General features: G+C 20.2%; 7 protein-coding genes across 7 annotated transcripts; 3 read left to right on the top strand and 4 right to left on the bottom strand. All coding sequences in view use genetic code 6, as the record gives it.

The window, feature by feature from the left end:
* Positions 1-2,693: 2,693 nt before the first annotated feature.
* TTHERM_00648750 (Serine/Threonine kinase domain protein) lies at positions 2,694-6,611 on the top strand (the record flags this gene model as incomplete). Its single annotated transcript, XM_001032269.2, has 1 exon — positions 2,694-6,611. The coding sequence occupies one exon, from the start codon at positions 2,694-2,696 to the stop codon at positions 6,609-6,611; it is 3,918 nt and encodes a 1,305-aa protein (XP_001032269.2).
* Positions 6,612-7,205: 594 nt separating this feature from the next.
* Positions 7,206-11,045, top strand: TTHERM_000648733 (cyclic nucleotide-binding domain protein; the record flags this gene model as incomplete). The annotated part of the gene is made up of 11 exons (XM_012797719.1): positions 7,206-7,244; positions 7,302-7,351; positions 7,867-7,956; positions 8,250-8,339; positions 8,393-8,482; positions 8,773-8,862; positions 9,155-9,244; positions 9,512-9,601; positions 9,893-9,930; positions 10,628-10,679; positions 10,838-11,045. 11 exons carry the CDS (start codon positions 7,206-7,208, stop codon positions 10,917-10,919), a joined length of 801 nt encoding a protein of 266 aa, XP_012653173.1. The 3' UTR covers positions 10,920-11,045.
* A 349-nt stretch (positions 11,046-11,394) lies between these two features.
* Positions 11,395-11,706, bottom strand: TTHERM_000648731 (hypothetical protein; the record flags this gene model as incomplete). The annotated part of the gene is made up of 1 exon (XM_012797718.1): positions 11,395-11,706. One exon carries the CDS (start codon positions 11,704-11,706, stop codon positions 11,395-11,397), a length of 312 nt encoding a protein of 103 aa, XP_012653172.1.
* A 484-nt stretch (positions 11,707-12,190) lies between these two features.
* TTHERM_00648730 (kinase domain protein) lies at positions 12,191-13,642 on the top strand (the record flags this gene model as incomplete). The annotated part of the gene is made up of 1 exon (XM_001032267.1): positions 12,191-13,642. One exon carries the CDS (start codon positions 12,191-12,193, stop codon positions 13,640-13,642), a length of 1,452 nt encoding a protein of 483 aa, XP_001032267.1.
* A 603-nt stretch (positions 13,643-14,245) lies between these two features.
* Positions 14,246-16,229, bottom strand: TTHERM_00648720 (transmembrane protein, putative; the record flags this gene model as incomplete). Its single annotated transcript, XM_001032266.2, has 11 exons — positions 14,246-14,342; positions 14,408-14,494; positions 14,552-14,690; positions 14,757-14,845; positions 14,968-15,057; positions 15,120-15,206; positions 15,306-15,395; positions 15,455-15,541; positions 15,645-15,799; positions 15,890-16,004; positions 16,192-16,229. 11 exons carry the CDS (start codon positions 16,227-16,229, stop codon positions 14,246-14,248), a joined length of 1,074 nt encoding a protein of 357 aa, XP_001032266.2.
* Positions 16,230-17,336: 1,107 nt separating this feature from the next.
* On the bottom strand, positions 17,337-18,026 carry TTHERM_000648677 (polyubiquitin; the record flags this gene model as incomplete). Its single annotated transcript, XM_012797717.1, has 1 exon — positions 17,337-18,026. The coding sequence occupies one exon, from the start codon at positions 18,024-18,026 to the stop codon at positions 17,337-17,339; it is 690 nt and encodes a 229-aa protein (XP_012653171.1).
* Positions 18,027-19,105: 1,079 nt separating this feature from the next.
* On the bottom strand, positions 19,106-26,345 carry TTHERM_000648673 (ubiquitin family protein). The gene is made up of 6 exons (XM_012797716.1): positions 25,681-26,345; positions 24,925-25,553; positions 23,480-24,665; positions 22,071-23,226; positions 20,260-21,359; positions 19,106-20,068 (listed from the first exon to the last, which is right to left on the bottom strand). Exons 1-6 carry the CDS (start codon positions 26,168-26,170, stop codon positions 19,317-19,319), a joined length of 5,313 nt encoding a protein of 1,770 aa, XP_012653170.1. The 5' UTR covers positions 26,171-26,345; the 3' UTR covers positions 19,106-19,316.
* Positions 26,346-26,983: the final 638 nt, after the last annotated feature.

The following is a 26,983-nucleotide window of genomic DNA, read 5'->3' as shown; positions in this document are numbered from 1 at the left end:
CATTCATTTTTTTTATTTGTTTTTTAACTTTTATATACCTACCATACATAATTTCTCATTAATTAAGGCCACTCACCCCCCAAAGTTTTTTGAAAAAAATGGTCTTAATTTCAATTAATTAATATAAATTTTTATTGATAAAAAATGTTATGTTTAAAATAGTAAGTAAATTTTTTAAAATATAAAAATATAATTTTTATTTATTAGTATTAATAATAATTTTCTTTTTAACATTTTAATTAAAATTAAATTAAATTAAACTAAAAATATAATTTTATTTATTAATTAATTAACTTATAATTTTAGTATGATTGATTAGTAAAATGATAAGAAAGAAGAATAATTTATTTTTATTAATAATAAATGAAAATAAAAATAATTTTGATGGATGCATTTCTTTTTGTATTAATTGCATATATTATCATGAAATGAAGAATACAAATATTTTATTTTTTATAAATTAGATGAAAATTTGATTTAAAGATGATTAAACCTTTATCAAAAGTGATTAATCCTATTATGTTTAAAATAAAATCAATATTGTTGAAGTAATTTAATTTTTATTTTGAAGACTTTTGATTTTAGATAATAGACAAATAAATTGCTTTGTTAAAAATAGCACCTTTTTTAATCTATTAATTGGATAAAATCAAATAGAAACAATCAAATATTAAAAGCATAATTTGAGGGGGTTAAAAAAATTATATTTTCCTTTATTTAAATCATTTTCTAGAAAAAAAGCAATCAAATTATAAATTGAATTTAGATAAAGATAGAAATCAAACACAAATAACATGAAAATTGCATACAAAGGTGATTATATTTTTAGCCAAAGTAATCCTATTATGCTAAAAATACTTTAAATATCTTTGCTATTAATTTTAATTATGAAAAATTTTGATTTTAGATAAGAGGCAATGAAAAGATAACAACTACTCTAATCTATTATTTGTTTGTTTTTATTATTATTGATTATTTTTAATTAATAAAATTAGAAACAAACAATCAAATATTAAAGTTAATTGAAGAGCGTCTTCACAATTCTTTATTTTTTTCTTTTAATTAATATTTTAATTGTTATATGGAGAAAAAGCAAGCATAAATTTGAGAGGGTTTATTATCTTTCTTTCTTTCTTTAATTAATTATCTAATTGTTTTATGGAGAAAAACAATCTAATTATAAATTGAATTTATATAGAGATAAAAATCAAATATAAATTATATGAAAATTTTAAATAGCTCAAAAGGTAGGTATTTACAATTAAATCATTTAGAAAGTGCTTAAGTCATATTTTTTTTTTCATTTATTCCTTTTAATTGCTGGTTATATTTTTAGTAAAAGTAGTCTAATTTATAACAATAAAAATATATTTGAAGTTATTTAATATTAATTTTGAATACTTTTGATTTTAAATAAATGACAAATAAATTACTTTGTTAAAGATAACATCATCTTTATCTATTACTTGACTTTGTTTATTATTGATTATGATTAATTAATAGAATTAGAAACAAAAAATCAAATATTAAAAGGATATTAGAGAGGGTTTATAAAATTCTATATTTTTTTCTTTTAATTAATTATCTAATTGTTTTATAGACAAAAAGCAAGAAGATAATCAATTGAATTTAGCTTGATATAAATCAAATAAACTACTTAGATTTTTAAATTTTCACCATACAATTATTTATACTAATTTGAAAATTTGTATAATAGCTTGATTCAATTGCTTCATCAGTTTTTAAACAAACAAACAAACAAACAAACATTAATCTTAGAGAGTTTTATAATCAATGAATCTATTTTTTTTACTAAAAAATATTTAAATAAATAAAGATTCGTAATGATAGTAGGTTTACAGTAATTATTGTACTTATAAATATAGATTAAAACTGTTTGCTAAAATATTTCTACAACTTAAACTAATAATTAATTAAATAAAAGTAAAATATTTTTGGTTTCTTAAAAAAAAAATTTGCGAAATTTAATAAATCAAAAAACAAAGATCAATTATGATAAAATAATTGAATTTTATTATATAATAATGTTATCTTACCTGATCTATCAACAGAAGATTATAAAAGAAATCAATCTATTTTTTATTTGATTATAATATTTGACTTGATTTTTCTGCTCAAATCAAGCCACAAATATTAGTTGAAAAATTAATTATAAGTAACAACTATCCATTATAAATGACTGAAAAATTCAAATTGCTTTTGATATTAATTTATTTTCTTTTCTGTATTTTAAATGAGCTTTAGAATAAATAAAAAAAATGCATTTATCTTTTTAATTTTTTGTCTTCATTTTAAGTTTAGTGATATTTTAGTGTTAATAAATAATCATTTAAAAAAAAGAAAAAATATTAAGTATTGTATTTATTTTTGCGTTTTAAAGATATTATTTTTAATAAAATGTAGAAATTTTCAATTTTTTTAGGGTTTTATTCTTTTATGGTTATTGAAAAAATATATTTTATCTATTTTTTGTAATAAAAAACAAAGATAAATTTATTTTGTGTGCAATTTTACTAAGAAACTAACACATTGTTTGGGATAAATACGTTTTTGGTTTTTATAGATAAGGTTGGCTCAAGCAATTTAATTAAAATTTGGGTGTAAAATATTTAGAAGTTTTATAAGATAAATTATAATAATTAATTAAAAAATATAATTAATAAAAATAGAAAATGAGTTTTTGGGATATTATTGGTTAACCCTTAAATAAATTGGCTAAATAAATATAATAAAATAAATCCATCTTAAAAATGGATATAAGCATTTTTTTTGATTCAAAATTCAAAGAAAATCTTAAAAAAATTAAAAAAAAAATTATTTTACTTACATTATCTGAAATAAGTTAAAAATAAGAATAAAGACCTAAGGAAATAGATATTTCAAGCTTCAAAGGTAGTAATGAGTATAAGTATATCGAAGAACGTTCAAAATTCATATAGTAATAATTAGAATCACATAGCGATTAGAAAAACACAAAGGAATGGAACTTATTTTCTTTCTATTACTTTATCATAACTTATTTTCTAGACAAAGCGAATTACAATTATGAATCATACGGACCAACTGATAATAAATTAAAATCTTGTATATAATATATCATGGAAACATTAACGAATGACAAAGTAGATAGTCTAATTAACAATAAAGTAGAATATATAAATGAAACAACTAAAGAAAAAACTTAAATAGATTATGAAGACAGTTATGAATCGTAAACTTTTACTCCCTGTTTTTTAACGCTTAAAGAACATGAATACAACTTCGAAAAGTTTCAATTAGAAAGAATTAAATTGGATTAATAAGAATTATAAGATGAAGAGGATTTCTTAAATGACTGGGTTGAATGCTACGAAATCTGGGGAAACATGATTTTGATAAACCAATACAGAAATAACAGAGTGTTGCTTTACTTATAATTTTTAGACAGCTAATCAGCACAAGAGTCAAAAGTTAACTTAATAAGAAAATATGAAATTTCTGAATTCAAATTTTTTGATAAATTTGATTCATTCTATGTTGTAATTTATTCAGAGTATATTGGCAACCTAAAATAAGAAGATGAAGATGAAATATATTTTTATTTTCTTTTTGCTTGTATCTTGAACTTGCTTAAACTTGATTACCTATAAATGAACAAGGAGCAAAAGCTAGTCAACCTGATAGAAAAAATCAAAAGTTTTAAAAGTATTAAATTTATATTAGGATACCAGTTTCTACTTAGATTAATGATAGATTTTCAAGAGAAGTTAATACTTTCTGAATCAAATGATGACTATATTTCCTAAGAATTTGAAAAAAAATATTAAAACGAGCTTTGTAAGAAAAGCTTAGTTTAGTTATTTAAAGAATGGACTAATGAAAAGTATGAAGTTTCAGAAAAATATATCAACAAATAATAACTTCAGTTGTATATCGATTCAGCAAAAAGCGCTTTAATTCTGGCAATTTTACCAGATTTAGTAAGGTTTTATGATATTAATGAGAAAATACCTTATCAACCTACTAATATAGATATAGGATATGTTTAGCAAATTATAAGAGGAAAAAGACTCTATCTTAAAAATCCTGAAGAAAAAGAAAAAAATATTGCTTATTGGAAAGGGTTAATAGAGAATATAGAAAATAATAGAATAAAAATAAATGAGAAAAAGGATAGCTATAAAGGGAACTAGAAATCTGGTGATGAAAATCCTCTTCCATAATATTTTTGTCTTGAAATCTGCAAAATTAACTTATTAACTTTATAATTACTCTATAAAAGTGAAAGCTGTAAAAGCTAAATTGTAGTAAATTCAAATGAAGCAAAATTACTTAGGGAATAAATTTAATAAATAATAAAATAAATAGGTAGCTTTTTGTATTAAAGCCTTTATAGATAAAGATAATTTTACAAAACTCTTTGTTCCTTATTAATAGAGGAAAATAGTATCATGAATTACTTGATTAATCAAATTATAAAAAATAAAGCTTTTGTTGAATCCTATTATCATTCTCAATAATTTAAAAACTTGATTCTTTCCTTCAAATAAGATTTCGATATCAAAAATATTATTAACTTGAGAGTAAAGTCAAATTTTTCTTTACAATCTATGGATAAAACCTTTGGAACTTTAAATACATAACTCTTTGAAATCCATAGATAATTTATCAAACAGACCATAGAAACAGATATAAATGAGCTACTAGATACGAAATAAAAATTCGAAAATATAATCAAATACTATGGTTTTCTTAACAGAAAAAAGTACGAAGTTTTGAAATTAAATATAAAAATGTATATTAAATTTGTAGAATTAGTGATTGAGTAGAAACTATCATCATAATATTCTACATATTCATATGAAGAGCTAGAAGAAATAAGTCGTTCTTAGTTTATTGTTAAAAAAGTAAAACTTAAAGAGAATAAAGATAGTATAGTAGCTTTGAAATAATCATAAGATGATGGAAAAGATTGTTTAAAGTAATAAATGAGAGAAATTAGTATCCTATCCAATCTACCTAAAAACAACCTCATAATTCAATATGTAGGTCATCAAAAAAATAACAAATAATTTGAGATATTTTTAGAATATTTTAATGGCTAAACTCTATAATCTTTCATAAATGAATTAAATAAAAAATACTAAGATTAAAATCATAAAGATTTGAAATTGCAAAAACTATAAATTTCTAAATAAATTCTTTAAGCTATTGAATATTTGCATGAGTACAATATTGTGCACGGGGATATCAAATTTACAAATATTTTAATTAACTCAAAGGGAGAAATTAAGATAATTGATTTTAGTGAATCAAGTTTTATGATAGAAGAAACACTAGGTTATACTAGAGGTTATGATGCTAAAGATAATGTTAAAACTAGATATGTTGATTATTATAGCTTAGGAATATTGTTGATTAGAATTTTTTACAAAAGTGATTTCGAAATTGTATGTAATTGTTAAGAAGAAGGAAAAATATGTAATATGGAAAATCATGAAGGTTTTATACATGAGAAAACTTGTAATATTGATGAATAAAGAATAAATCAATATTCTTAAAATTTTTTTGATTAAATTAAAAGTTTACTGAATGATTAACCTTACTTAAGATGTACTCTTAAAGAACTAATTTATATCATTGATTTAGAAATTGAGATAATTAATAATAATTTTACAGAAACTTAGCTATAAGAATGTAAATAGAAATATATTTAAAAATATGGTTAAATAATTAATTATAATGATTATACTACAAATAGAAATATTATAAAAGATAGTTTATATTAAATCTTAGAAATTGAATCTGGAAATGAAAGTGAGAAAAGTACAGAAAATAATAATAATTAAAATGAATTTGAAAACGGAAATTAAAGTGAGAAAAGTACACAAAAATAAGAAGAAGAATTTAATTAAAGCAATATTAATGAAGAAAATAAATCATAAGAAAAAGAAGGATTTAATAAAAAGTAATTAATTTATGAAAATAATAATAATTATTAATAAAATATATAAAATTTCAGTCAAATTTAAAATGAATTTTTATAAGATAAAACAATTAAAAAAGGAAAATAAAATCAAAATAATTTAAAAAATTTAAATTAAAATAGCAGCAAAGATAAACTAAATTTAGAAAAAAATACTGATGATACAAATTTATCATTTACAGATAATATTAACAAAATAATATCTCCTCAAAACTCAAATCCAAAATTTGAAATTGATAAAGAGTCTTTCTAAAAAAATTAAACTTAAAATATTCCAGATTAAGAAAACCAAATTAGGATTTTAGAAAGCTATTTTATTGACAAAATAGATAAAAATGAAAATGAGATGGTTTTAATTGGTGTTTTTAGAAAATTAGATATAAACTTTCGTAATCTAAGAATAGATTTTAGTAAATTTAAACTAAGATCTAGAGAATAAGTCAAATATATTTTAGAAAAATTGGTTGAAACTTTAACAATTGAAAAAGTTTTGTCTTTAATATCAGATAATTATATTAAAGAGTTGATTTTTTAAATATTTTTTGATAAAATATTTAAAAAAAGAGAAATAGAAAAAGATTAAAAAGATAAGATGTTAAACTACTTTTTAAAATTTAAAGAATGAAAAATTTTAAGATACCATTAATATATATGAATTATAATTAGACTGACTGGCTGACTGGCTGCTAGAATGTTATTTTTTATTATTGTTGTTGTGTAATAAATAAAAAAATGTGTTTGAAATTTACTTTCCTTTTTATTTGCTTGTTTTTTAGCTTTTTTACATAAATTTTAAATTAAATTTTTGCTTAAATATGTTTGTAAAAAATTTATTAAAATTATAAAATTACATATTTTACTGTATGTATGTATATATGTAATTCATAGTTATTTATTTATTACTCTCAGAAATTAGATTAATTTAAAAAATTTTTTTCTTTTAATTACAAAAATAAATCAAAAATTTATTTTATTCTAATAAGTACGCTTTCTCATTATCCTTTATATAAAATCTTTAGTTTATACTATAATTTTAAATACGCATTTGAAATAAAAAGATTATGATTTAATAATGAAGGTTCAATTAAATTTTTGTGATTTTTCTTGATAAAAGTAAATTTATAAATTCATATAATTTATTTGTTCTTTATATCCACTTATTATTAATTAATTAAATTTCCTTTAATTGCTATTAAATATTTTTAAAAGAAAAAAATAAATGACATAATAGTTTAAATATTACAACAAACTAGAAGAAGTAATTATTAATTTTTTGATCAAAATACTTTAAATTTATTTTTACTAATATTAAAAGTTTTTAAATTCTTCACATTAATCTCATTAGGTTCTCCATATAAATCTAAAGTATATTTAATTTCTTAATATTATTAATATAAATAATTTTTTCTAAATATTTAACTTTTATTAAAGTTTTTTTTTCTAAAAGAAATTATAATCTTAATTAGTAAATTTTATTTATTTATTTATGTGTTATAGTTATTTTAACTTATTTAAATTAAATTTTTTTAATTTATTATCCATTTTTTATTATTTGATATTTTTTATTGAATTTTTCCTTCTAAAACTTATACTTGATTAATACAGTTTAATAGCTTTGGACTGTGATATTTTTACTTATAAAATTGAATTTAAAACAATATAGCTCTTTTAAATTATTTATTAATATTTTACTTTATTTACTTTTCTTTTTTATTATAATTGTGTGTGCTTTTTTTTATCTTTCTTAATTTAACTCATTTTTATAATTTCAACAAATATTTTTTAATTATTTAATTAATTTCTTATTCTTTCATATTATTTCTTCATTTTTTCATTCTGATAACTAGTTAATTATATATATTTTCTTTAATATTAAAAAGTTAGTACAATATTGATGAAATAGGTGTATCAAGCTTAGGTTAAGCTTTAGCAAATTGCACTAATCTCTCAAATTTGAAACTTGATCTTAAGTATAAATAGTTAATTTGTTTTGGATTGTGATATTTTTATTTATAAAAATGAATTTAAAACAATAAAATTTTTTAAATTTAAATATTAGATTTTCATTCGATTTACTTTTGTTTTTATTTTTTATTGTATTTGTGTTTTCTTTTTCTTTTAACTTTCTTTATTTAACTCATTTTTTTATTTTCAACAATTATTTTATTATTTTTTAATTAATTTCTTATTATTTAATATTATTTCTTCATTTTTTCCTTCTAAAAACTAGTTACTTATATATTTTTTCTTCAATTTTAAAAAGTGGAAACAAAATTGGTGAAACAGGTGTATCAGGTTTAGGTTCTGCTTTAGTAAATTGCACTAATCTCTCAAATTTGGGACTCCATCTTTAGTAAAAACAGTTTATTTTGTTTAGATTTTGATATTTTCTTCAATATTAAAAAGATATAACGAAATTGGTGATTAAGGTGTATCAGGCTTAGGTTTTGATTTAGCAAATTGCACTAATCTCTCAAATTTGATACTTGATGTTGGGTAAAAACAGTTTATTTGGCTTGGATTGTGATATTATTATTTATTTAAAACAATAAAATTCTTATAATTTATTTATTAGCTTTTCATTTGATTTACTTTTCTTTTTATTTTTTATTGCATTTGTGTTTTCTTTTCTTTTATATTTTTTTATTTAACTCATTTTTTTTTTTATTTTCAAGAATTATTTTATTATTTTTTAATTAATTTGTTATTATTTCATATTATTTCTTCATTTTTTCCTTCTAAAAACTAGTTACTTAAATATTTTTTCTTCAAAATTAATAAAAAAGTTATAACAAAATTGGTGAAACAGGTGCATAAGGCTTAGGTTCTGCTTTAGCAAATTGCACTAATCTCTCAAATTTGATACTTTATTTTTAGTAATAACAGTTTATTTGGTTTGGATTGTGATATTATTATTTATTAAAACGAATTTAAAACAATAAAATTCTTTTAATTTAATTGTAAGCTTTCCATATGATTTACTTTTGTTTTTGTTTTTAATTGCATTTGTGTTTTCTTTTTTTTTTATCTTTCTTTGTTTAACTCATTTTTATAATTTCAGCAATTATTTTATTTTTTTTAATTAATATCTTATTATTTCATATTATTTCTTCATTTTTTCCTTCTAATAACAAGTTTATTATATATTTTTTCTTCAATAATAAAAAGTGATAACAAAATTGGTGATTAGGGTGTATCAGGCTTAGGTTCTGCTTTAGCAAATTGCACTAATCTCTCAAAATTGATACTTGATCTTGGGTAAAAACAGTTTATTTGGTTTGGATTGTGATATTATTATTAAAAAAATTAATTTAAAACAATAAAATTATTTTAAATTAAATATTAGCTTTTCATTTGATTTACTTTTTATTTTTTATAGTATTTGTGTTTTCTTTTCTTTTATCTTTCTTTACTTAACAATTTTTTTTCTTTTCAACAATTATTTTATTATTATTTCATTTAATTTCTTCATTTTTTCCTTCTTATAACTAGCTAATTTTTTATTTTTTCTTCAATATGAAAAAGTAATAATAAAATTGGTGAAATAGGTGCATCAGGCTTAGGCTCTGCTTTAGCAAATTGCATTAATCTCTCGAATTTAACACTTCATTTTGAGTAAAAACCCTTTATTTATTTTGGATTGTGATATTATTATTTATAAAAATTAATTTAAAACAAAAAATTCTATTAATTTCAATATTAGTTTTTCATTTGATTTACTTTTTTTTTTCTTTTTTATTGTACTTGTGTTTACTTTTCTTTTATCTTTCTCTATTTAACTAATTTTTAAATTTTCAACAATTATTTTATTATTATTTAATTAATTTCTTATTATTTCATATTATTTCTTCATTTTTTCCTTCTGATAACTATTTAATTATATATTTTTTCTTCAATATTAAAAAGTGATAACAAAATTGGTGATTAAGGTTTATCAGGCTTAGGTTCTGCTTTAGCAAATTGTACTAATCTCTCAAATTTGACACTTAACCTTGAGTAAAAATAGTTTATTTGTTTTGGATTATGATATTAATATTTATTAGCTTTTCATTTGATTTACTTTTGTATTTATTTTTAATTGTATTTGTGTTTTCTTTTCTTTTATCTTTCTTTATTTAAATCATTTTTTAATTTTCAGCAATTATTTATTGAATTAATTTCTTATTATTTCATATTATTTCTTCATTTTTTCCTTCGAATAACTAGTTAATTATATATTTTTTCTCCAATATTAAAAAGTGATAGCAATATTGGTGATTAAGGTGTATCAGGCTTAGGTTGTGCTTTAGCAAATTGCACTAATCTCTCAAATTTGACACTTTATCTTAGGTAAAAACAGTTTATTTGTTTTGGATTATGATATTATTATTTATTAAAATGAATTTTAAACAATAAATTCTTTTAATTTCATTATTAGTTTTTCTTCTCCTTTTTAATTTTATTTGTGTTTTCTTTTCTTTTATCTTTTTTATTTAACTAATTTTTTAATTTTCAAAAATTATTTTATTATTTTTTAATTAATTTCTTATTATTTCATATTATTTCTTCATTTTTTCCTTCTAATAACTAGTTAATTTTTTATTTTTTCTTGAATATTAAAAAGATATCACAACATTGGTGATTAAGGTTTATCAAGCTTAGGTTCTGCTTTAGCAAATTGCGTTAATCTCTTAAATTTGACATTTTATCTTAAGTAAAAATTGTTTATTTGTTTTGGATTGTGATATTTTTATTTATAAAAATGAATTTAAAACAATAAAATTCTTTTAATTTGTTTTTATATGATTTATTTTTTTTAATACTACGAATGCTTTATTTATATATTAACTTTAATTTAAAAAAAATTAAAAGTGATTGCCCATAATATTGGAAACTAAAAAGCAAGTGTCTTAAATCAAAGAGATTAATTGTCTTTAAATTAATTATCTATTGACGATAAACAGATGTGAAAAAGGATTAATAAATAATAAATATTTGAATATTAAAAATAATATGTTTAATTAAATAATATTTTGTAATAAGATTATTTAACCTTAAATTAAAATATTTTGTTTTTTTTATGTTTAATGAATACTTTTTTTGGAAAATTAATAAATAACTTATTAAAAATATAAAAATTTACAAATTAAATTTACTTAAATAAATGAATTTTTCTTAAGCAATCACTGAGTTTTAACCAAAAACATTAAAAACTTTAAATCTTAAACATTATCCTCTATTATATTAAGGAAATTGAAAATTACAACCAATAACTTTCTATTTATTATTTAATTATGTTTCATGAGAAATTAGAAATTATGATAGAACCCCAAGAAATAAAATATTTAAAAACCTTGATTATTTTCAAAATTTAATCAAATTTTTTTTTTAAAGCTAAACATTTGTCTAAATTTTTTTTAATTAAATATTCATTAGTTTAGATAGACTATCCAAAATTAAAAAGGCATTTAACTCAATTTTTTTTTTATTTCAGCTTATTTCAATTTCCTTTTTTCTTTTTTAGTGATGAAATCTTCTTTATCTTATTAGAGAAAATAAGTTTTGCAGTAATCCTCTTTAGAATATTGTAACCTCTATTCAAAAAAATACTAACTAGTGATCGTTTATTTATATTTCTCTAAAGGATTCAGACGCTTCTAATCTATCATACTCACGTGTATTTTTGGATAGCTTATCTCCTAGAAAAATTTTTAATCGTATTTTGGTGATGATTCTATCATCTTTGAAGCTTTTTGATACTTTTTTAGCAACCAATAAAACTCAACTTCTATTATTCATTAAAAAACCCTTTGAAATTAATATTTTAAAATGCAATTTTCTTCACATATATTTGCTTAATTTTTTTTTTACCATCTATTACTTAAAAATATTCTTAATGAGAAACTACTGTAACTTAATATTATTATTATTATTATTCAAATATTAATCTTAAAAACTGCTCTAAAAAGATGGAAAAAATAAAATGAAATTTTTTTTGCTTTTAAAGCTAATTCAATTCAAAAAATGACATTTTTAAAGGAATTTTATGTTTTACTCAAGAATTCCTCTGTCTGTCTATCATTTTATTTATAGTAAAAATAAATGGATTTTTTTAATATTTTACCAAAAATAAAAGACTTTTTAATTAATAGATTCAAGTTCTCTTTGCTTTAAAAAGAATATAATTAATTCAAAAAATACATCTAAAAAACAAATAAGCAAAAAATGATAGCTGATTTTATTATTCATAGTGGCTAATCTGCTGACTGTAAAGTAGGAACCTTAAATAACAAAGTTTATTTTTTCAAAGAGTTTTTCAGTAAAAAAGACTATAATCACCAAAAAACAATCTACTAGCACTTAAATGAAATTACCAATGAAGTTGATCTTAGCATCTTAAAAATGATTAAATATGATGACCACAAATGTTAGATTGTATTCCCCTATATTATTTTTAGTCTTACTTAAATTTGTAGTAAAGTAAAAAGCAATAATACTAGAGGAATGAGATGGATATTTGCACTGTATCATTTTACATAAGTTGCTAGTAGCATTAGAAAACTTCACAGTTTAAATTTATGCCACTGTGATATAAAAGTAGATCATATTTTAATTGAGTAATAATCAAATGGTTTGAAAGATATTCTTATCGATTTTAAGCACTGCTAAAAAATCAAATAAAATTAACTATCATAAACAGTTTGTGGGACATTAAGTTATAATCCGCTCGAATTAAATGATGGAATTGCTAAATCACAAGTTAAACCATACAGCCCCTACAAATTGGATTTATATTAATTGGGTATGCTTCTCTTGACTTTAATCGTATATTTTCGTATTAGTGAGAATATGAAAAATTTGATAAGTTTGAAGAAAAAAAATAAATTTTTAGAAGGTATTACCCTTTTATACAAAGCAAATTATAATACTAATTTAGAAATAAAACCTGAAGTATATGATCTTATTTGGGGTCTTTTGACTGGAGAGATTGAAGATGCTGCTTAAATCTTCAACCACTAAGTTTACAATTTATAAGAAGTCTAAAATATGTTGAAAAACCTCTCATTAACTGGAAATACAAAAGTTTTTTAGATTGAAGATGAAGAAGAAGAATTTATCTACCATAATATTGTTATTAAGAAAAAAGAAGATGAAAATAGAAGTGATAGTACAATAAGCTTTGATAAAAAGTTTAACGAAATGCTACAGTCTAATTGCACAAGATATGATGAACTAATTTAAGAAATCAAATTGTTTTGTGATAAAAACCCACGATAAATAAAGGAGAGTGAACTCCAAAAAGGATCTTTATTATTTGAAATGAGTACATGTTAAATATTATAACACTTGTTGTGTTGCTTTGGAAATAATAATCCTGAAGTCTTTGATCAAAATATTTTTGGGGAAACATAAGATTTAACCTTTTAAGTCACTTTAAAATATACTTCTCCAGAATTTACTGAATATAGTACTGATGATGACAGTGATGAATATTTATAAAATACTGGAATTGAAGAAATACAAAATTATATTGAAATTCAGATAGAAATAGTTATGATTGAAGAATTGAAGTAATCAGAAACAAAATCTATTATCTTCACACCAATAAAAGGAGAATTTATGTATTACAGTAATTTAATTGAAGATATCTCAAGATATTTAAAAACAAATATTTGATTTTATTTATTTTTCAACTATTTATATATAAATAATATTATACTAATAGATAGATTTATTTAAATAATTCATTTATATTTTTAATAATCTTTGTTAGTAAATAAGTAAGCGCAGTGTTTAATTTATTTTTTCCAGTATTCTTTTATTTCTACATTACTCACTCACTCCTTTTCAATTTACATAAAAAAAAATCACAGTTATAAATTAATAATTATTTGAGGTATTTTCAAATTTAGATTATTTTTTAAATTACTCATTTTCATCAAATATTTTTGAACAATTATTATAAGTACTTACTTGTATTTTTTTTTATTTTTTTACAAACATTTTAATCAAAAATCAATTTTCATAAAAATTATTCCACAATTTCTAAGAAATACTAAATTTTTTCGTAGTTTTTAAAGTAAGTAATAAGACATTATTATGTTTATTTAATATAAATCTAAAGATTTAAGAATAAATATGTGCATATATGAAAAAAGAAACATTCAATTATTGATTTTTATATATAAATATAAAATAAATAAAAAGAGATTATTTCTTTCAATTGTTACTGAAATTTTAAAAATATGAATACCTTAGTAAATACTAAAAACTATTTATTCATAAGTTAATAATTCTTAAATCCACTAGTCTCTCCAATTTTTTTGCTTGAAGATCAATAATATGACCCATTTCTCCAAACATAAATTTATTAATTCTTTAAAAATAATTTTTTTTAGTTAATAAAAGAAAAATTGCTATCAAACAAATATCAATCAATACTCCAAAATTATTCTCAAGGAGGTGATTTTCTTCCAAAATTTAATTTAATGAGCTAGAGTATTTAAACTTTATTATTTTATCTAGTTGCTAATTAAAATTAATTTAAATTTTTAATAAAAACATAAAAAATATAGTAAAATATACTTTTAGAAACCAAATATAAGATTCAATATTGAAAGATTTTCACATTGTGCAATACCCATTTGTAAATCTTATAAGCAAGCTACACCGTTGTTGTTAAACCTAAAAAATTCAAAAAAAAATAATAAGAAATAATTATTTTCTTAAAATTTTAATAAATTTAATTCAGTGTTTATTTGATTTTTTTACTAGCTTCAAATTAAAATACTTTACCAAATAACTAATTTTAAACTTTTGAGATTTCTAAATTGAGCTAAAGATTACCCAATTAATGATATTCCTTAGTCATCGATATCACTAAAAAATTTGAAAAATTATTGAAAACAAGTTTTAATTAAAATATTTTAAAATTTTTAGAACCAAATGTAAAAGAGTTTTTATTAAAAATAAATTTAAAAATAAAAAGCAATTTAACTTACTTAAAATGTAAACCTAAGCTAGATATCTAAGGACATTTAGATACTCCTAAGACTAAGTTATATACATCTTAATTATGAATACAGTTATTACTAAAAAAAAATATTTTTAAGCTTAAAAATTAGAATTGAATGAATGGTATATTTAAATTTACTTCAAAATCAAAGTTAACTTTTAGATATTTATATTTTTTACTATCATCATTCCTAAATATTCTCCTTTATCTGTTAGACATACATTCCTATCAAATAATTTCATAAAATAGAATTAGAATATTATTTGCTTTAAGTTATCTTTATTTTATTTAGAAAAATTCAAAAAATATAAATTTTGAACTTACCTCAAATTTAAATAAAGGACTTAGAGATTCTGACATTCATGAACTCCCTTAATAATGAGCTATAAACATTAGAAATCTAACTAATTTTTACTATCCAAATTAAAAAATATTAAAAGCTCATTTACATGTTATCTTAATAAAAAGAAAACCTTAAATTCAAAGTTAAATTTTTAAGATTTTAGCATTTTTTAATTGTATTTCCAATTATTAAGGCATGTTCTTCATACAATTTTTCACTAATTTAATAAAATTATTTATTATACTTATAATATTTTTAAAAACTAAATTAATCTATAAAAAATTAAGCAAAATTAATTAATTAAATATCTAATAACTTACCTAAAATCTAAATCCAAAATTTCATGATAACTCAAATAAGAATCAGCAAACTTAAAAAAAATAATGATCAATTTCAAATATTAACAAGAAAATAAATATAAAAAAATACACTTTCTAAGCTAGTATATTGTTTTTTATTGATATATTTTTGTACTCTGAAATAAAAATAAAATATTTTAAGCATTTTAAAAAAATATTTATGATTGAAATAATTTAATTATTTGATTAAAGTTATTTTAATTTACATCTTTGATTTTATTTATCCCATTTTTTTTTCTTTTAAATTATTATATTTATTATCTATCCAAAACTTTAAAAAAAAATATCTTCTTTTTTTTTAATTAATATTTATAGCTTTTTCTAATTAGTTCATTTATTAAACCATTTTAAAGCAAATAATAAATAATAAAAAAGTTAATTTTATTTATAATTATTTAAATTTATCAATTAAAAAATTCGTATTTTAAAAAGGAAAATGGATAAATAACTATAAATATTATAAATTATAATTTATTGCTCATTAGTATATTTTAAAGTATAAAATGACTTAAAATTATATTTACGTGTTAATTTGTATTTCATCATAACATGTAAAAGTAAATTATGATAAGTTTGATAATATTTTAGTTCATTATCAAAAATAAGATAAATCCACATTTTGCTTATTATTACTTATGGAATTAAAATTATTACAAACTACCTCTTTTTAGTCTTAAAATTAATCTTAAAGTAGATACAATTTTTTTGCTTTAGTCATTAAGAAACTATTTACAAGAATAAATATTCGCAAAATTAGATTATAAAAGTTTTATGTTAATAATTTTTTTGTGATTGAGTTATATTTAAGCTATACTTTGGAATATTTGAATTACATTGAACATATTTAACAATTATAAGCATAGAAATCTTTAATCCTTAAATTATTAAAAATCAGAATTTGTATTTTAAATATAATTAAATAAATAAAAAAAGCTCCGAGACCGGGAATTGAACCCGGGTCTCCTGCGTGACAGGCAGGAATACTAACCACTATACTATCTCGGATTACTTGATATTTTAGTTATTTATCCTTTAATCATTATACTCCTCATTACCAAAAATTTTAATATTCATCATCATTTAAATCACTCATTATTTTTTTTTAATTCTACTATTTGTGTCTCAAAAAACTTAGGCTTTTATTACTGACTTACTAAGCATTATTTCTTAAATATATAAGATTTATTGATAATAATAAAGTTTATTGAAATGTTTTACAATAAATAAAATTAAATATCATTAAAAAGTGGTAGAATTTAAATAATAATTTAAAAATAAAAAATACAATAATGATCAATATATGAGTTCATTTATTAAACAAATTTCATTTAAAAATGCCATTTGCATATAAAATAAACGTCTTATTATCAATTTATTTTTAAAAAGTAATCAATTATTAAACAAAAATGCGTTTATTTATTTAATTTATTTACGGGTTTTCATGAATATTAAAGAAATAATGAGATTTTTACAGTTAATTTTATAAAATTTTTGAAAAAGAAAATATGATTTTATTTTGAATTATTATAATTGATAACGTATTTGCTTACAAATATTATGTATTTATATACTTTAGTGATATATTTATTTTTATAATTAGATTATTGTTTGTTTTTCAATTCTATCAATATTGTATTTCAAATATGAATTTAATCAGAAACCACCTCTTAATCTAAGGACTAAGTGAAGTGTAGATTCCTTTTGAATGTTATAGTCAGAAAGAGTTCTTCCGTCTTCGAGTTATTTACCAGCGAAAATAAGTCTTTATTGATCAGGAGGGATACCTTCCTTATCTTGGATCTTAGCCTTGACATTTTCGATAGTATCAGAAGCTTCAACATCTAAGGTAATAGTCTTACCAGTCAAAGTCTTAACGAAGATTTACATACCACCTCTTAATCTCAAAACTAAGTGGAGAGTTGATTCCTTTTGGATATTGTAGTCAGAAAGAGTTCTGCCATCTTCAAGTTATTTACCAGCAAAGATAAGTCTTTATTGATCAGGAGGGATACCTTCCTTATCTTGAATCTTAGCCTTAACATTTTCGATGGTATCTGAAGCTTCAACGTCTAAGGTAATGGTCTTACCAGTCAAAGTCTTAACGAAGATTTACATACCACCTCTTAATCTCAAAACTAAGTGGAGAGTTGATTCCTTTTGGATGTTGTAGTCAGAAAGGGTTCTACCGTCTTCGAGTTACTTACCAGCGAAGATAAGTCTTTATTGATCAGGAGGAATACCTTCCTTATCTTGAATCTTAGCCTTGACATTTTCAATAGTGTCAGAAGCTTCAACATCGAGGGTAATAGTTTTACCAGTTAAAGTCTTAACGAAGATTTACATTTGAAGTTTTTTAAAGTTGCTTTTTTGTATGAGTTGTTTTTTTAATTATTGTTTTGATTTTGTTTTTAGAATTCAATCAATCCCCTATTTAAAACAAGTGAGAAGAGCAGATCTGTTTAAATCTGATTAATTACCTCTCATGTAATTTTTTTTCTATTTTTTTTTTTAATAGAAAATTTACAAAATTGATATATTTTTTGTTTCAAGTAGACAATATAATAAAAATTGAAATAAATAAAATCATCTTTCATTTATTTGCATAATGATTTATTTATTATTTTTGTTATAGATTATGTTTTTCATATCCAAAAACAATAATGTGATTATTGTTACAAATTTTTCTATATCATTGAAATATTCATAAAAATTTCTTATCATATAAGGAAAAAACATATTTGTAAACAATAAATTTATTATTTACTAAAATAAAATATTAAATTATAAAATTAAATTATTATTATTGAGAGTGAATTAATAAAATTAGCATTTGTTTTTTAAATAAAATCTAATAAAATTTTTTTTCTTTTTTCTCAAAAATAAAAGGCTCCGAGTCCAGGAATTGAACCTGATTCTCCTGACTATCAACAGGCAGGAATACTAACCATTATACTATCTCGGATTACATGATTACATCAAATAATTTTTATTAATTATCTTTTAAACATATTGTATGAAATTCAAATTTCAATTGTAATAAGAAATAAATCAAAAGTTTTTATTTTTAAAACTTTAAATAAAACAATCATCAAGAATATAAAGCTATTCTACTAAATAATTAAAAATAAATCCAATAAATTATAATTTATTTAACAGCAATTAGGCATTGATTGTTTTTCTTAAATTATAATGGGTCAGTATATCTTTTTTAATAACTATAGGTTTGCATATTTGATTTGATTTATTTATCTATTCTTTTCATCAAATACAAAAAATTTAAAATCCAATAAAAGTAAAAAGTATTTTTATATTTGAAGAAAAGAATTCCTGATTGCAATAATTAAAATAAATATTTTATAACTGAAGTATTTCCATATTTATTTTTTCAATAAAATACTTAAAAATAAATTATTTAGTGTTATTAAATATCTCAAAATATGTATATTAAAAAATACAAATGTAAATTAAGTATTTGATATGTAAAATAGAGAAAATGCTAAATTAATTTTGTTTTTTATATTAAGTTATTAATTAAATTTTTGAAACATTTAATTCAAAGAATAATTCCCTCGAGCTGCTTAAAACTTTAATTCCTTTAGTAAATACTAGAATAAATATTGAGAACAGTACAATTCATTTTAGAGATTTAAAATAAGAAATAACATACTAATTTTCTCTTAGATATTAAATATCTATTAAATCTAATAACTTTTTAGTGTCTAAAATAGATTGAAAGCATTAGTTGAAAAATCTCAGATAAATAAATATAACTGAAATGACAAAAGCAAATATTTAAAGTACTATCAAAATAATATTTATTTTGGTGTATAAACTATACTAATTTAGCGTCATGTTTTTAATAAAACCCCTAATTAGTTATACCATGTAGGACTCATAAACTAAATAATAATAGTACTTTGATAGAGTATATTCTTGGAAATGCTCTTCCAGATTTTATTTATAAATAGTAATATCTTACTCTTAAAAAATTGGGTTTGTATAGCTTATCTCTTCGCAAAAATACTTTATCGCACTGATCATTCCTTATAAAAATATGCCATCATCAGTTTCTGAACATTCATCTATTTCAAACCCATCAGAAGTAATATATTATGTGTAATAAGAAGACTCTAAACAGGCATTTGATTGCATCAAATTATTATTTAAACTATTAAATGAATCTTAATCCTATCTAGACAGTTCATTTTGCTTATTTATGATAGAATAAAAAGTATTAAGCTATTAAGTAATATTCTAAATCAGGTAATTGCTCTCCTACAAGTATAAATTATGTACAATATTTTACTTTAACAACTTAGTCTATATCCCTACCATTCTATAAGAATTTAACTTTGAGGTAAATAAATGGATGTTGTATATTTCATCTATTTTTAAAAATATTTAAATTAATAAACAATAAAGAAATAAAAACTATAATTCTTCAATCATTTCAACTAGTTCTAACACAAAAAAATTTTCTTTAGTTTTTAATAACTGATAATTTTGATAAAATGTTAAGTGGGGCTGATTATCTTAAATATTAAAAATTTATAGTATATAAAATTTAATGACATACTTGTATATTCTAAGTTGTTTAGCTAGGTCTAAATGAATGAAGATAATGCAAATCCCATTCCGAAGGAATATATAATGTTAACTAAAATGAAAATAACACTGTAGAGAAGCATCAGGCAATTAAAAATAGGGAGCTTAGTGGTGTTACTAATATTTTTTTTCTTTTCAATTAAGCTTTTTTGAAGCTTATCATTCATATTTAAAGAGTATTAATTTATTTACTTTTTAGTTTTTATTTTGCTTTTTTAATCACTTTCTGTTTAGTTGAATTTTTACTTTAACTTTTCTATTCCGTTTTCTGTATATGCTAAAGTTTCAAACATTAATTCAATCTTGTCAGGTCCAAATGTTGAGAACAAAGTTAGTATTTCTTACCTTTTATGTTGAACATAAATATAAATTGGAATCAAACATAGGGAGAAAAATGCAGCAACAACAAAATCAGAAATTTATGAGGTTGTAATACTGCTTTATATGTTATCAAAAGTCTAATGGATAGCATCCTGAATTTAAATATCTACATTATCTAATTCATTGTTTAACGTTATCATGTTAACTTAAAGTTATAAAGTAGCTTGATTTACTGCATTCAAGTTGTACACAATATAAAAAACATCTCCTAAAATGTTTTTTAAACTGTAATCAACCGGAAGCGGAATTTAAATTTAATGAGTTACATTGAAAGCCAGAATCAAGTTATATATTTTATTTTTTATAATATCACTTAAAGTACTTTAAACCTAGTTATCTTAGTATGTTAAGAGGAGATTAGAAAACAATTTAAGCTATTCTTTTTACTGCACAAAGATATCACCTACCATAGTATCCTAATCTTCTGTAGGCTATAAATATTCAGGGTGTGTATTTATGATATTCTAAATTGCTTACGATTCTAGTATTTGAGTTAATAAAACTTGTATTCTATTAGCCCAGTCATAATTTTCATAATCATCCTTTTGATTATATAAATAAGTGTTTAGCTAAACGAAATTAACAACATTTAGAACAACCATTCCTAGTAATGTAATAAAACCTAAATATTAAAGCAATCTTAAAATAGTCATTTTACTAGGTTATCTTAGTTCCTAAATAAGCTATTACCTAAAAGATAATTTAAATAAATAATAAATTAACACAAAAGTTTTGATAATTGAGATTTATTCAATAAATAAATTATTTTTTTGAATAGTTAGAAAAATTAAAGAATATCATAAAATTTTCTAATTTAATTTCATTTTTAATATAATATTTTAATTATTTATTTATTAATTAATATTTTTAGAGTAACTTTCTAACTCTAAAGTATTCCTAATAAGATTAATCTTATTATTTTTAATCTAAAAAATGAATAAATAAGATTTACAATTCTTAGGTTTGTTTGTTTATGTTAAGTTCTTTATTTTATGTTTTTTTTTTATATTTTAAATTTCTTTTTCAATTAATTTAATTTTCCAAATATTTATTAATAAATTTAACTATCTAATTTAAAAAATTATATATCTAAGATTTAAAATTAATATTAAAAAAAAATTTTTTTAACGTTAAATGATAAGATTGTAACTAACTTGGCTTCTCTTAAAAGTTAATAATTATATTAAATATCTGAAAAAAATAATTAACTTTTTAATTAATGGTCTAATTTATTAAAATATTTGTCTAAAAACACATGAAATATCTTTAATTAATTCAAAAATTAGAAAATTATTAATGTTTTTTTTTTAATTTTTTAAAAATGAAAATTAAAGAGGATAAAAATGAATAATTTTGCTAATTTTATTTTTTTTAATAATAAATAATGAAAAATAAGTAAACCTTTTATTTGAGTCACCTGTTTTATTTGAAAGGTTCACACTCTCTTCATTCATATTTTTTTTGAAGGATTTTTTACTATGGCTTTAGTGAGTTTTATATTTTGAAATGTCTTTTGAATGATTTTCATGATCACTATTTGAAGAAATTGAATTCAAACCTACCTACTTAAAAAATTATTAATCATTAAAATTCTTTGTATAATTATGATTAATAGTTTCATTTGGTAGCTACTTTTCTTTTTACTATTTTTCATTGGCATTAAATTAAAAATTTTAACTAATAAGTGGCTATTGATGTTGTTAATTTAATTGCTTATTTTTATGAAATAAAGTGGTTTCTAAATTCTGTTTAGATTCATAAATATCTGATTTAGAATTTAAATTTATAGAAATTAAATGTTTTGCAATTGATGTGTTTTATTGGTTACCAAGCAGTTCAGTTTATTCTTAAGGAGAACTCAATAAATCATATCCTGCTAAATTTGAACCTTATGCTGATATCATAATATTCGAATTAGGTGATTGTAAATCAAAATAATTTCCATATTCCTATAAATGTATGGTACTTTTATAAAAGTCTCCATCTTTTTTAAATCCTATTTTATTTTAGCTAGCTTTTTGATTTTGAAATTTTAAATTATTCTGACTTTAATTGGCATCAATTTTTAAGAAATCAAATTAATTTTCAATCAAGTGATCATTATTTGTAAAATCTATAAATTCATAATTGTAAAATGGTTATAGTTCTTATGAGAACTTTTTTAACAAATTCTAGTATTAATTTTATTAATTTGTATTTTTATAGCTAAAATTTAAATTTCTCTGGTTTAAGTAACTTTATAGTATTTATTTTTGATTCTCAACATACTCAAAATCGTACATTTCTAAATCTAAAAATTCCTACAATAATTAATGAGCTGCTTCTATTTTCTATTATAACTCCTATAATCTTTCTAATGAAGACACTTTTACTTAAATAAAATCTATACAGCTATGGAATAAAGGAAAGTATTCAGCTTTTATCTTAAAAATATCCATTTCAAATATTTTGATAATCAGATTTTCTGATTTTTTAAAATTATCATCCGAAGAGCAAAATTTCTCATTTATAGGTTTTAAAAAGATTCCCTCATAGTATTAATTTGAATTTGAGCATTCTTATTTATTTATTAATTTAAAAATAATTAAATAAAATTTCGAATTTGTCAAATCTAAATAAAAAAATTTAATTCATTTTTAAACAGGAGTCAAAGTTTTTAATTTAAATTTTCTTTTATTCACAAATTTTTATTTTTTTAGATAAATATTTCCATTTTTAAAAAAGGCAAGTTAATAAAATATTTTTTTCTTTTTAAAAAAATAAATTGTAAATATTTTCAAAGTTAAAAAAAACATTTAATGTAAATTTACTCTTTCTTATAAATGATTCTAATGTAGGCATAAGAGCTCCCATCTTAACTTTATAGATGCTATTTTTTTGAATCACTCCATGAAATAAATGTTGATACATATTTTTTGAAATGTTTAGTATTTCAAAATTATCATTATAAGTCATTTGCATGTACGAATTTGCATCTTTTATTTATTTGACCCAACAAGAAACACCAAAATCGTCAGTTCCAAGCGTACATGTTTATAATTTCATTAAATATGGAATCGCCCAGTTTTAATTATCAATCCCTATCAATAAGGGATAGTTTTTCACTTAAAAATCTGCATTGTGACTTTTTATAAAAGTTTTCAAGATATCATTATGCACTAAACTAATTTTTTAAGCCATCATATAATTGATATTTTTTCCAATTACTTCACTATTATCTAGGAGAGGAATAACATCATAAATGTTCTTTGTTACTTTTTTAACAACTCCAATATTTTAAATTAATGTTATAAAAATTACGCAACTATCCTCTGAATACAAAGTGAGAGTTTTTTTTAGAAATGAAGAATTAAACTGTGTGTTAATGAATTTTTTCTATCTATTTAACTATTGTGACAAACTTTAATCATATTGTAGAATTCTTTCATAGCTTTCTATCATAAAATGTAAAAAGTAGCTTTGATAATTCAGCAAAAGAAGATAAGAAAGAGTTTTTTAAAGTTCTTCCCTTTTTGATCTTAAATGAGTTAGAATCGAATAAAGTTACTATAAATTAACTATATTCATCCCCATATTTTAAAGCATCGCTTTCTTAAGTTGTAAACATTCTTAAAATTAATTAAAACTTTTATACATAAGTGAGTCATAATTAATGCTTTCAATAAAATCCAATTTCATTTCTGAATTTTTGTTAGCCAATTTAACCTGAATCTTAAATTCATCAACTTTTTTATTGAGATAGGTAATAATAAATAGCAATCGTTATTACTAATAAAGCGTAATAGTAGCTTAATTGTTTTAGAGGTAGTTAAGAGCTATAGTAAAAGCCTTAATTTCATTTTTTTGAACCTAAATGATAAACATTAAATAGCTAAATAGTATATTAGGTATTTTAGAATTTCCTTAAATTGCTTTTTAGTAAAAATTCTCTATATAATCGTTTAAATATTAGCTCCTCAGTGTTGCTGATTCCCTTTATTCTTAATTTTATACTTCCTGTTTATTAAAATACAATTTAATTTCACAAAATTATTTTAATTTCTATTTTTATTATCAATTGAGGATTTAATTATTGAATTGACATCCTAAATTCTCAAAATGAAGATTAAAAAATAGATATTTTTAATTCGAAAGTAAATATTTTAATCTTACAAAATAATTTAAATATTTAAGTAGAGAATATGAAAAGTAAATTTATTAAAATATTGAAGATGGATTTAAATATAATTTAAATAATTATGAATATTTTTTTTACCTATGCGCAAAAGCAGTAAGGATACCTTTTACAAAATATTTTATGATTTTGAATGATATATTCTAGATGTATTGAGAATTAAGAAGACAAATAATCATCGTAACTAAGCTTACACATATTATACATTGCTCTTAAGAATATATCAATCTTATTTAAATATATTTAAGAAGAAAATTATTATACTTAGCTATTTTCTTCACTAAATTATGTGGTATTTCTACTTAATTAATCTAAAATAATATTGTGGATTCTCCTTTTTAAAATGTTTTGAGCTATAACATAAGACAGAGGGGAAAAAACTATTAAACTAAACACGTAATTTTTTGAATATGACGTATTTAAAGTTAAGTAGGCATTCAAATTAGTAATTATATTGAATATATATCCAAATATATTGAAAGTCTATATTTATAGGTTGTATATAGGAAGGTAGTAGACTTCTAATATTAGCGAAAGAGTGTAAAATACAATAGTAAAAGTAAGCAATGTATTTCCTTCTATGTAAGTATATGCTAGCAGTAAACATAATTCTAAAACCGAGTAGATGTTTTTTAGCCATGATGATCTCATAGAAAGGAAATCTGATATTAAAAAGCGGTCGTCATACTCATGAAGACAGAAGATTTATGCTTAGTTTTACAAAATAGTTATTTTTGAATAGAATTTTAAATTAAAGACTAAATTATCTACACTTTAGATACAATTAATATTATGAGTAATTTTAGTTGTCTTAAAATGGAAAAACAAATAACTTACATATGATAACAGTGAGAATTAAGTTAAGAATACTACTCACAAGATTATTTTTGAGTAGTAAAAGTGAACAGACAGCTGAAAGCATATATATAAGATAGTAGTATATTTAAAAGCCTAAAGAGGTTAAAATGTCTCCTTTAGATCTAAGATCCCAAAAAGTAGATCTCAGAAAGAAAGTCAAGAAAGCTCCTAACAAATAAGAATTTATTGCTATAAAAGTATAAATAAATACTGTTAAAATTGTTTGATTATCTTAAAAGAATGCTTGGTATTGCAAAAATTAAACATCATTTTCATTTTCTTTAATTTTGTTAAGGATATTTGGCGATACTTAAATAGCAAAATACTATAAATGCTTAAAAATTATAAGGAAAACGCAGACTATAAATGGTCTTTCAAACGTTTTAATCATTAAATAACTCTCTTCTAAGTAAAATCTCTTTACTTTTCCAATTTTACTTTGATTTTATTTCTTTTACTTTAAATCCATCTTATTATTGTAAGTAATTCTTATATATTTAATTAACTCAAATATCCATAAAAATTTTTTGCCTGAAATTAATTAATTAATTGTTAATCTAATTCAAAAAAGAATTATTCTTTATCCTTAAAATTATTCGACTCTTTACAATATAAAAATATGTAAGATATTGATTGATTCATGGATTGATAGATTTTTTAATTTATTCAAATTCTTGTATTTTTAAATAATACTTTATTTGTTAGACTAAAATAATTGATTTAAAAATATTAATAAAAAATATATCTCTATCAATTTCATTAATATTATAAATTAGAATTTTGATTCTTTAAGTATTTCCCTCGTTGCTTTTTCTAAAGATTACTTATTATAAAAATTGAAGTGAAATTTAATTAATAGAGGATGGTTTTCCATCTAAATTATAATTTAGTTCTATAATGAAAATATATTTTTGATTTATTATATTAGTTAAAAAAAAAACATAAACTTTCTATTTAGATTACATTTTTTTAATTAAAAATAATATTTTTTGAACACAAAAAAATTATTGAGGAAGTAACCATAGTCAGATACAATACAAACTCAAAAGCGATCTACTACTTTTTAATCTTTTCAAAAAAAAAATGAAAGAAAAAGTAGTATTTAAATAAGCATTAAATTAAATTTCAATTTATTAATATTTATTTTTACCTTTTTACAGTATTTTATAAAAACATTTATAAAATTCTTATTTTATACTAACTTGAAATTAAATTAAGTTGATTGATTATTTGTTTACAGATTCTTGAAAACTTAATTTTTGATATAGACAAATTTATTTTT

Source organism: Tetrahymena thermophila, assembly GCF_000189635.1.
Source record: "Tetrahymena thermophila SB210 genomic scaffold scf_8254644, whole genome shotgun sequence".
NCBI classification, from domain to species: Eukaryota; Ciliophora; class Oligohymenophorea; order Hymenostomatida; family Tetrahymenidae; genus Tetrahymena; species Tetrahymena thermophila.
Note: the sequence above shows the minus strand (reverse complement) of the source record. Positions and strands in the feature narration are given on the sequence as shown.